Source organism: Lemur catta, chromosome 17 (genome assembly GCF_020740605.2).
Source record: "Lemur catta isolate mLemCat1 chromosome 17, mLemCat1.pri, whole genome shotgun sequence".
In the NCBI taxonomy this organism is placed as follows: domain Eukaryota; kingdom Metazoa; phylum Chordata; class Mammalia; order Primates; family Lemuridae; genus Lemur; species Lemur catta.
Genome location: NC_059144.1, coordinates 12,339,043 through 12,351,106, shown reverse-complemented (window position 1 = coordinate 12,351,106; position 12,064 = coordinate 12,339,043). Strand labels below are relative to the sequence as shown.

Here is a 12,064-nt window from a genome sequence, read left to right as displayed (position 1 = left end):
AAAAATTTTCACAAATGCATTCTATCTCGTCTTAACTAAAATACACTATAAAATATTTTTGTTTTAAACTCTGCAGAGCTGTGACTATAAACATAATTAGTCTTTTATACTATGGTGAAGCTGTGTGAGACTCCAGGGTGTAGAGTTCTGTTTGCTCCTATAAACAAACTACTAGAAACTCCTACTCTCTACCTCCCACTTTCCTAATCCAGGAGGAATTAGAGGTTGTCAGGGGAAACCAGAAAACAGATAAGCAAGCTTGTTAAATCAGCAACCTTAACAATATACATAATTTAAAGTCAAGAGGCTCTGCTCTGAGGTCTGCAACACAGGGACTCTTCCAATCTCAAAGCATTGGTGGATTAACAGCTGCAATTTCCTTATGAATCAGAGGTCTTTTAAAATTTATTCGCAAGTTCAGAGCTGTGCTCTGGGTGAATGCCATGAATTTTGGAAAACTTACCTGACTGCAGTGTTCTGTGTCAGATCTGGTAACATGGGAACAGGAGAACATACTATTCTAAAAGCAAACAAGGGAAGAACCACATGTAAATTGTAACCTTTTAGGTAAGTGGAAGAAAGACGTTATTACGTTAGCTTTAGGAAAGAGGAATCATTAGAATGCACTGACAAAAACAATATAATCACTTATATCTTTAAAAAATGATCCTGTCTTCCTTGTTATCATCTATCTCATAAACAAAAGAATTTGTAAAGAATGCCTACAATTAAAAAGAGGAGAAAACAGATTACCTAATAAAAAAACAGAACAGGCACCTCATAAATGAAATGGTCAACCATTAACCATAAGACATTCAACCTCATTAATAATCAGAGAAATGCAACCGTAAACCACAAGATGCCAATAAGCATCTACCAGACTGACAAAAATTAAAGTCAAGACAATTTCAAGGGTTTGCCAGACTGTAGAGCAATAAGTTCTCTCACAAACTGCCACTGAGATTATAACATAGTGTAACCATCTTGAAAAACCAACTGATATCAACTAGAAAAGATACACCTACTCTATGATCAGCAATTCCATTCCTGAATATATACCCTTGAGCAGCTGTTCTCAAACTCTGGTCTCAGAACCCTTCTACACTCTTAAAAATTACTGAGGACCTCAAAGAGCTTTTGTTTATACTGGCTATATTTATCAACATTTACCTATTAAAAATTAAGACTAAGAAATTTTAAAAATTCTAAATTAAAAATAATATACTATTATTATCTACACTATTATTATCTATACTAACATGTAATATATTACATGTTAACATAAATGTTTTATAAAAAACAGCAATTTTTTACAAACCAAAAATAAATGAGAAGTGTCACTGTTTTACATATTTTAAAAATCTCATTAATATCTGGCTTAGTTATCTATCTTAATAGCTGGATTCTCTCTCTGCTTCTGATTCAATGTCTCGAGATATCACATTACATTAGCCGCTGGAAAACTCCACTGTACACTCAAGAAAGGAACCAAGTGAGAAAAGCAAATAATACCGTAACAGCTTAGTATTATTATGAAAATAGTTTTCACCTCCTGGATGCTCTGAAAAGGTTTCAGGGACACCCAGAGCACAAGGTGACACAGCTACTATGGAGAGCTGGACTATAAATCCAAGCCTTTTTTTAGTCAGCAGGCTTTTGTTTTGTTTTAAATATAATTTTCTTACTATTAGTAGAAAATAAACATTTAGACAATAAGGAAAAAATGCTGACTAAACTTCCTTCCAGTTGCCTCAATTATTAATATATACAATGAACACTTACTGATCTGGAAGAATGGCTTCTTCATCCAAAGAAAACTTTCCTTGAATCCCATGACATAGTTCAGGTGGTACATCCACTGGCTGTGGAAAAATGCACTCCTGATTACACACCCAAAAGAATGGAAAATGGGGGCTCAAGCAGATACTTTTACACCAGTGCTCACAGCATTATTTATAAAAACCAAAACGTGGAAACAACCCAAATGTCCATCAATAGATGAATGAATAAACAAAATGTAGTATATACATACAAGTGGAATAACAGCTATCAAAAGGAATGAAATTCTGATACATGCTACAAACACGGATGAACCTTGAAAATACTGTAGTATAATCCACACACAAATCACAAATATTATATGATCCCACTTACATGAAGGACCCAAGATAAGCAAATTCACAGAGACAGAAAGTGGAAGAGAAGTTACCAGAGGCCAGGGGGAGGGCAGAATTAAGAGATATTGTTTAATATTGTTTAAAGGGTACAGAATTTCTGCTTGGAAAGATGAACAAGTTCTGGAAATGGATAACGGTGATGGTTGCACAACACTATGGATATAATTAATGCCACTTAAAAATGATTACAATGGTAAATTTACATTATGCATATTTTAGCAAAATGTAAAAAATATGCATTCCTAATAAACCACACTGCATTCCATACCTTTGTAGAACCTGTTTGGTACAGCTCTAAAATGAAGTCATGTAGTAGGTGATGTTTCCCCACAAATAAGACATCACCTCCAAGGCTGTTTCTTCTGGCTGGGGGAAAAATAAAAAAAGAATAAGATCTATACATTAAAAAATTATATGTGCAAGACCAATTTTTATGAGAGCAAAACATGGGAAAGCATCTAAGTTTTTAAAACTTAATTATAAAATTACAAAAACAAACTTAAAAGTGATACGTTATACAGAAGGAATAAGTTTTAGTATTTGATAGCATAGCAGGGAAATTACAGTTAACAATAACTTATTGTTTATTTCAAAATAGCTAGAAGACAAGAATTATAATGTTCCCAACAAAAGAAAAATCAGGTGATGGATATCCTGATTCGATCATTATACAGTGCATACAGATATTAAAATATCATATGTGTCCCCAAAATATATACGACGATTACATATCAATCTAAAAAGTTTTTTTGTTTTTGTTTTTGCATTTTTTAAGAAGTGACAGACCTAAATGTATGATATGTCTCTATGGGAAAAAAAAATATTTTGACAAAGGGTATCAAAGATCAATCACTATCAGAAAAAAAAATCGCTGTAAGATATGCGAATATACTGCAAGATAAAAGGGCAAGGTCATTTATAAAGAACTCAATTCCTTAGTATAAGACATATAAACATTCCTTGAGGAAACACAAATTGTATCATCTGATGACAAAGATTATTCTAAAGATAGTTGATAAAGAAATTGTTTCTACGGGCTTATTATACTGGCATTAAACAAATTTTTCAATAGAGCCCAGTTTTGTAATTTCCCAGTCTGAATACAACTGTTGGTATTAATTATAAAATTCTACTTTTTATGCAAAATAACATTTCAAGTTAGCACTCTAAGGGCAAATGTGTTTGTTTCACCCTAAACTTTCAAGTAAAGCTGTTATTATTTGGGGGCAGGGGAGTAGAAGGGGAGAAGGCAGATGGAGAAAATGAACAGTATCTTCCCAAAAGGCAAAAATATTTTTGTGTATGAATGTCATATAATAATCAAAAATTCAAAGGATATTCATGAAGCACTGCTTTCTTAAAAATTTAACAAACATTTAAGTACTACTCAAGTTAAAGATAATAAATTAAGAAGCAAAGTTAACATTTGTTATAAAAAAGTAAAATCAACAATTTATGTCTCCCTTTATGGGAAATTGACAAACGGAAAATAACTAATTTTATACAGAAATGTAAAGTCTATATTACACAAATCAATGTTGATCAAGTGAAAGTGTAATTCTTACTCTCTTCTGGAGTGAGGTCTGGGTATACCTCTTCTAGGGCAGCACGCAGCCTTCGCTCATCCACAAATGGCAACAGAGCAACACCTGGGAAAACAAACGCACACAAACCATCCCAGCTATTAGGATCACCTAAATTCCAACTTATCATTCGTCCAAATAAATGTTTCTAGTAGAATATCCTTGCTGATATGAAAACATTTTGGAACTAACCTCTGTTGTCTCATCTAGCCAGAACTCAGTTGCTAATATTTTCTACATGGTGGTAGAACAAAAAATTCTACATATTTTCCATCCTTAAAATAGCTCACATGGCAAATCATATGTTCTGAATCTTAACTCTGTGGTGATATAATTTTTAAATGAAATGAAATGAGTGAGTGGCCACTTGGATACTAGTCTATGTTCTCGCCTTACTTACTAAGATGGCCTCAGGAAAGCCAGTTTATCTCCCTGGGGCTCAAGCTAGCCCTGTAATCTTTCTAGTATTTTGTAAAATACATTTCTTTTGTAAAATGAGACCATTCAATTAAAATATTCAGCTGTGTTCAACCAGAATACACAGGTCTTTTCCACCTCTAAAACTGCATGGTATTCTGTTTATATTTTAAAGCCTACTAATTAATTTATAAACAAAAAATCTTTAGACTTGCTTAAATAAACTTGGAGGCAGGAGACAGAACAGAGGCTATTCACTTGAGGCTGAAAAGAAGCCTCTGGAGTATGCTAGAATTAAGGGCATTGCTTTATTTGGACCCACAAACATAATTTTTAAAGAAGCATGTCACTAAAACAACATTTATTACTAAAAAAACATACAAAGTTATTGAAGTGTATATATATGTTCTGCTATATATAGTTTTTAAAAAGTTGGTTTTTCTTTTTTGAGACAGGGTCTCACTGTTGCCTGGGTTAGAGTGCAGTGGCATCATCATAGTTCATTGCAACCTTGAACTTCTGGGCTCCAGTGGTCCTCCTGCCTCAGCCTCCCTAATAGTTGGGACTATAGGCATGCACCACCATGCCCAGCTAATTTTTCTAATTTTTGTAGAGATGGGGGTCTCACTATGTTGCTCGGGCTGATTTTGAACTCGAGGCTTCAAGCGATCCTCCGGCCTTGGCCTCCCAAAGTGGTAGGATTATAGGTGTGAGCCACTGTGCCTGAATAACTAGTATTCTGACTAAATAAAAATTTTAAGATAACAACAAAGACAAATTAAATAATTTGAAATAATTCTTAAATAATTAAATAATTCTAAATAATTCTGAAGTTGCTACCACTCAAAACTGCTGTATTTGTGATTATTCCCTTTAAAATTGTAAGAAATGAGAAGGTTTCCAAAGTTGTCATTATTTAGCTACTGTATTTTCAAAAATTCTCTTACTAGGCAGTGGAATGTTTAATTTTTTCTGTTAAAAAGAAACTGAGTTCTAGTATGGATTTTGAATCACCTTAAAAAGTGATTTCAAGGATATTAGTATCTCACCTCTGAGTCAGGCTATTTCAATTGCTATTAATAGTAAACACAGGGAAAAAAATCTAGAAAACTGCTCATTTTATTTAGTCATACACTTGAAAGAAATACATCCATGAGAAACTACGACGTTATCTAAGCTTCTGTTTTTTATCCCCTATATTTAGGATCTAAAAATAACCTACAAAACATTTCCTACAATATCAACTACAGAAGCTAAATCCAATCAGTAAGCAACCTGCAGTGCTACTGACAGCAATAAAGTTACTAAGCAATAAAATCAGCCTTACTGGCCAGGGTAGAAAGGAATGCCTTATATCCAGATATGACAGTGCTGAGAGTGAGCTGATGGTAAAAATGAGAAAAGCAGTTACTGTTTTCTGAGCGTTTCCTATGTTACATGTATTATCTCATTTAATCCTCTCGACCACCCAGAGGTAGCTCAAGCAGTGGTTAATACTCAAGTGAACAATCATTTCAATTGTGAGTTCTAGAATCAGACTCTCTGGGTTTAGACATTGGCTACCACTGTGTGACTTTGATCAAATTACTTAAATTCTCTATTTATATACAAATTATATAGCAATTAAAACTACTATGCTGTGTATATCTATATAGTACTAAGTAAATTTTACAAAAACTATATTATTGTTAAATTATACATAATGTTGATAAGTATACATGTTCAGAAAATGTTGGAAAAGTACCTAGATATAGTTTATCTTCTAAGATGTACTCAACCCCGGGAAAAATTTAACTAAGTATTATCATTACTTTCACTAAGTTTTAAAAACATGTATGGGGAAATAACTATATTTCCTAATTGTACTAAATTTTACCTCAAAAAAACTATGTTGTTACTGAGCCTAGTAAGTAAAAATATTTATATAAAATATTAAAGGTCAAAGTTTAAACCCATCCTTAAATTCATACGGAATCTAAGGGATCCCAAATAGCCAAAACAATCTTGAAGAAGAATAAAGTTGGAAGACTCAAAATTTCAGACATTAAAATTTACTACAAAGCTATAATAATTAAAATTTTAAAACATGGAATAGAGATCCCAGAAATAAACCCTTATATATATATGCTCAATTAATTTTCAATGAGATTGCTAAACTATTCAATGGGGAAAGGATGGTCTTTTCAACAAATCGTGCTAGGAAAACTGGATATCCACATGCAAAAGAATGAAGTTGGACCCATACTTTATACCACATACAAAAATTAACTCAAAATGGATCACAAACCTAAATGTAAGAGCTAAAAAAACTATAAAACTTTTACAAGAAAATATAGGGGAAAGATTCATGACATTGGATTTGGCAATGACTTCTTGGATATGACACCAAAAGGCACGGGCAACAACAACAAAAGAACATAAACCAGTCTTCATTAAAATTAAAAACTTTTGTGCATTATCACAGACTGAAAAGATAACCCACAGAATGGGAGAAAACATATGCAAATCATATCTCCAATAAGGGGTTAATGTCTAGAATATACAAAGAACTGTTATAACAACAACAAAAAAATCTAAACACCTAATTTAAAATCAGGGAAAGGACTTGAACAGACATTTCTCCAAAGAAGACGTAGAAATAGCCAATAAGTATGTGAAAATATGCTCAATATCACACTAATCACTAAGGGAAATGCAAATCAGAAACACAATAAGAGAGCATTTCACACCCATTAGGATGGCTATTACAAAAAAAGAAAAAACAGAAAATAACAAATGTTGGCAAGAATGTGAAGAAATCTGAACATTTGTGCATTGCCTTACTTCTCCCCTACAGTTAAATTCTACTGAAAATAGCCCTCCCTTGTCAGTGATAGAAATGATATATACTACAATGATATAATTGGCAAGTCATCTGCATGTTTACACATTTATTTATTTAATAAACCCATACAAGGATTTAATTAATTTGACACTCACCTAAATGTATCTCCTTATTAAATAATTTGCTTATTATTTTTACTTTACTATCCCTCATTTTCCTATGCTTCCTCTCTCTCTACTTTTTCCTCTCTATTTTTTTCAAAATATCCTCCACAAAACGCCTTCAAAAACAACCTGAATCTCCAATTCATTTATATATAACAACACAAGACCACAGAGCACACAACACTTAGATAACCCCAATCAGTGGGATGTACTTCCCGTTATCATTCCACTAAAGTAATATGAAATTTCTGCTACTACATGAAACAAAAATCAACCCTAAAACCTCATAAAATAATAATTTTCCAATTTGTAAATTATTATTTATGCCCTTTTGCCTCAAGATTCCCTTTGAGTCCTTTTATTGGTCATTCCAACCACAGGAAATAAGAAAAAAGTGAAAACATGATTTTACCAAACTTGCTCATTATCCTAGAAAAGTATATGGTGGAAGAAAAGGTTAAAATGATTTAATGAAAGTGGGGTTTGGTGTGAAACAACAATTGGCTTATTGTGTGAGATTTCTTTATTGTGTTTTACATTCAATCATCAATACATATTGGTTGGGTGGTAAATAGCACCTCAAATTGAGCACTGATTTTATAGTGCTATTTCTACAAAACCTGTTAATAGAAGTGATGAAAAATAATAGGTAATTATCAATATAAACTACTTAAACTAATGAAAATGTCTAATATATTTTTCAAATGTTTCCATGGAGTATAGTGAATCTCCACATGGACACTACCATGTTCTGTATCTCAGCAACCTTAAAAGGTGTTAATGAGCTACTGAATGAATAGAACAAGTCCCATTAATTAATCATAAAAGAGACAAAAGATATAATTATCAACCTATTTCAACCCAATTTACTGTTTATCAGAATGTTACTATTACAACTACTATTAATCATTGCTAATCTCAGATTGGCTAAAGAAATATCAATTTTTCACATATAATTCTTGTTTTTCTTCCTGCTCCCTGCCTCCTCACATATAGTTCTTAAAATATTTATTGTTTACAGAATTCTTTCATCCCATAAATCGCTGGTTTACAGTTTTACCAAAAGGAATGTCTAAATTTTACCTTGCCATGCATATTTCTTCCCATTCAAATCAATAGCAAAATCTTCAGGATAGAAGTCAATTATACTAGAATCCTGTATCAGAGAGAAAAGTGGAGAATCAAAACAGAAGTCACACGTCTCTGTTATAAAGAATTTAATACGACTTTCATTCAAGTTATCAGGCCTGATAAGGAAACAAAGTGCATTCCTTTTAAAAAATGTTATTAAGATATGAGATCATTCATCTCAAGTCTACTAAAACAAAATTAAGAATTTTATTTTAAAAGATGAATACAAAAGGCATTACTGTAGAAGAATTTTAGAACTGACAACTGTGAGCCTCAGGCAAGCAGAGTTGATTTACTCTAACAATTAACCTCCTGGCTGGGTCTCACTCTTTCTGACTAGCCCACAAAACAAGTTCATAGATGATTTAGTTAGGTGAGCCAGTCTTCTGAGCTCTGGTAGCCACCATACATGGCTGGAACAAATAAAAATAAAGACTCACAGGTAAGCTGAGAATAAAACGACTGTTACAACAACTACTCCCAAACATGAATTTTATTTTCTGGTAGGGTACTGCTGGCCAAAGAAAGCAGGAAAAAAAAAAATTATATGTAGTGAAAAATATACAAAAGAACTCAAATGTTCTGTTTCTGTACTTCACTATTTTAAACATGAGATGCAAAACTGACTGTGAATACAGTTAATAAAATATATGACAAAAATCCAATTACCCCCACACTCAAAATACTAAGACTCACAGGATCACTCATGAGCTTCCGCCATGATGGAGGTAGAAAGTTACCACTTGCAGCTGGAAAAACTCCCATAAGTTGTTCCAGTGGTTTAAACTGCAAGAAAGAAAAAATGTTAAAGGCCCAAAATTATTATCTAATCCAAAATTCTATAAATTTTATGACTTTAAATAATCAAGCTTACCGGTTTTGTACCCTTCTCAAAATCAGATGGCATGTCTGCAATACCTTCAAAATCTGAAGCAAATGGTGCATAATGGAATGGATAATACCACTTCCAGGAAGCACAGCCCTAGAATCATTAGAAAAACAAACAAGAAAAACCTATGTTAATGATGGACACAATGAAAAACAAACAAAAATTAGATTATTAACCTATAATGTTCTACTCATAAAACATAAGACTTCTGGTATATATTCCATATATTGATTTTTTTCCATGAGTCCTAAAAATTATTTTGATTAAATCTGAACAGAAATTTCTATTTCATATCAATGGCTCCTTGGCTTAAAAAATACTGCAAAGCATCTTTAATAATCAGCAGTTAATGCCTTTATGTCCACAAACACAATTTGGTGAAGATTTTTATCCTTAAAATATATTTGGTGACAGCTCTTTCCAATTCTAGAGCTGCCATCATCAAATAAAACCAAGAGCAGTTGCAGCTAACATTTACTGAGCATGTAGGTGGTTAATGACATTAGTGAAACAGTGGATGAGAGTAAAACTGCCAAAAGTTTCATTTTACAATTCACTATTATATTTTCATGTAACATTCTCTTGACTATAAAAGTATTTGAGTAAACACATTGAAAAGAAAACAAAAGCAAGTGATACTCAGAAAAGAGATGTCTTTCTGACATGTGTTCTAATTCTATGCCTAGTGAATTAAAATCTTGATTAGAGTAAAACATGCAAATAAAATATTTTATGGTCAATACTTTGTGCATTGTGTAACTTTCTTCTTCTTCTTGTTTTTTATTTTTTTTTTTGAGACAGAGTCTCACTCTGTTGCCCGGGCTAGAGTGCCGTGGCGTCAAGCTCACAGCAACCTCAAACTCCCGGGCTTAAGCAATCCTTCTGCCTCAGCCTCCCGAGTAGCTGGGACTACACACATGTGCCACCATGCCCAGCTAATTTTTTTCTATATATATTTTTAGCTGTCCAGATCATTTCTTTCTATTTTTAGTAGAGACGAGGTCTCACTCTTGCTCAGGCTGGTCTTGAACTCCCAACCTCAAGCGATCCTCCCGCCTTGGACTCTCAGAGTGCTAGGATTACAAGCGTGAGCCACCGCACCTGGCCTGTAACTTTCTTCTTACTGACAAACTCCATCTATCCCCAGGTCATACCAAACTTAACTTGGTTTGCTCTCTGAACACCAAACCAGATGTTAACTATCAGTGATACATACAATCCCCAAAATGTCTCCCTAATCTCGCAAAAATCTGACACCTCAGTTATCAAAAGGTACAGATTCAAAGTACTCCAATTTTAAATACTAAAAACACTCGATCTCATGGAGACAGAGAATACAGTGATGGTCACCAGAGGCTGGGAAGAGTAGCAGAGAAGCAGGGATAAAGTAGGGATGGCTAATGGGTGCAAAAATATAGTTGGACAGAATGAACAATATTTGACAGCACAACAAAGTGACTAGAATTAACAATAAATTAGGGTATACTTTAAAATAAAGAGTGGAACTGGAATGTTCCTAGCACAAAGAAATGTTAAATGCCTGGAGTAGTGGATACCCCGATTATCCTGATTTGACTAATTCACACTGTATGCCTGTACCAAACATCACATGTACCCTATTAAAGATATACAACTATTATGTATCCATAATAATTAAAAAATAAATTAAAAAAAAACTTCATGTAACATCACCCTATCATAGAGAAGATGGTATCATTCAAATTCTTACTGGTATTTTCTAGGCTTTGTCCTTTGTTCAGTCATTTAGTGAATGTCAATTATCTAGTTATTTTTAAATTCCAATTAAAAAATACTTTAATCATCTTAAAGACAAAGCACAGTCAACCCTACTACTTGATGCTGAAAAATCCTTTAACAACAAACATAGCTTTGTAATATATTAATAGGAGCTTCAGAGTCTTTATGAACAAATATTATTAGCATGAATTTCTGAACAGGAAGCTTAAAACATGACTCTGGGTTTTATTTCAGGATACAGCTCAGTAATACATACTATTATAGAAATTGCTGTCTTTCTAAAAGATCACCTCCAGAGTCAGAGAAAAATATTCCTTTTGTACCTGGTAATAATATCGAAGAACCCAGCAAAGCCCTTCAACATAAGACTGTACAACTTTACGACGGAATTTCTCATCAGCCGCATCAACATCAAATTTGTTCTTATAGTACCGCTGCTTCCAACCAGCTTCCCATAACCTAAAAACAAGGCAAAGCCAGTTTATGTTGAATTAATACACTTTGAGTAATAGAATATCTACCAATTTACACTCCAAATCAATCTATACTTAGTATCTGGGGAAATGTGAATGAGTTAAATAGTAATGCTACAGAGATTCATTTAATTATTTATAAAAAGTCTACTTTCAGATAATTTATTATCAACTTAAAGACAGTTAAACATTGAAAACATTATTAACAACTTAAGACAGTTAAACATTAAAAACACAAACACTGATTTTGGTAAGGCCATTATAAAACTACTTTTTAAAAAAATTATTAAAACAGATACAAAACATTTGTTTGCTCAAATTTTAATACTGCTTTATTTTTATTGTCAAATACTGAAGATATTTCATACAGTTCAAGTTCCTCAGTCTGTTAAAATATATTCAAACTATACCAAGAAAGTCAACTAAATTACTTTAAAAACATACTTGAACATGTTAATTTTTTTTAATTTGAAAAATGGTTTATAAAGAATAATGTAGAACTAGGCAGAAATTGTGTATACCTATTCTCTCTATCCTTGCTTGGGCCTTATCCCTCTTTCAGCTAAAAGCTATTGATGGCTTAAGGAAAGGAGATAGAGATATACATAAAGAAGAGATACACATTCTGTATCTCTATAGATCTATATA

The 12,064-nt window shown here is 32.8% G+C and overlaps 1 protein-coding gene across 2 annotated transcripts in view; it reads right to left on the bottom strand.

The window, feature by feature from the left end:
* XRN2 (5'-3' exoribonuclease 2) overlaps positions 1 to 12,064 on the bottom strand; it is a 75,882-nt gene that overhangs the window by 28,379 nt on the left and 35,439 nt on the right. For both annotated transcript variants that reach the window (XM_045529083.1, XM_045529084.1), the window contains exons 17-24: positions 11,267 to 11,402; positions 9,171 to 9,278; positions 8,993 to 9,082; positions 8,249 to 8,321; positions 3,743 to 3,826; positions 2,446 to 2,543; positions 1,783 to 1,862; positions 464 to 520 (exon numbers count right to left, since the gene is read on the bottom strand). In XM_045529083.1, coding sequence (XP_045385039.1) covers positions 464 to 520; positions 1,783 to 1,862; positions 2,446 to 2,543; positions 3,743 to 3,826; positions 8,249 to 8,321; positions 8,993 to 9,082; positions 9,171 to 9,278; positions 11,267 to 11,402 — 726 coding nt within the window. The remainder of the gene's footprint in view (positions 1 to 463; positions 521 to 1,782; positions 1,863 to 2,445; positions 2,544 to 3,742; positions 3,827 to 8,248; positions 8,322 to 8,992; positions 9,083 to 9,170; positions 9,279 to 11,266; positions 11,403 to 12,064) is intronic.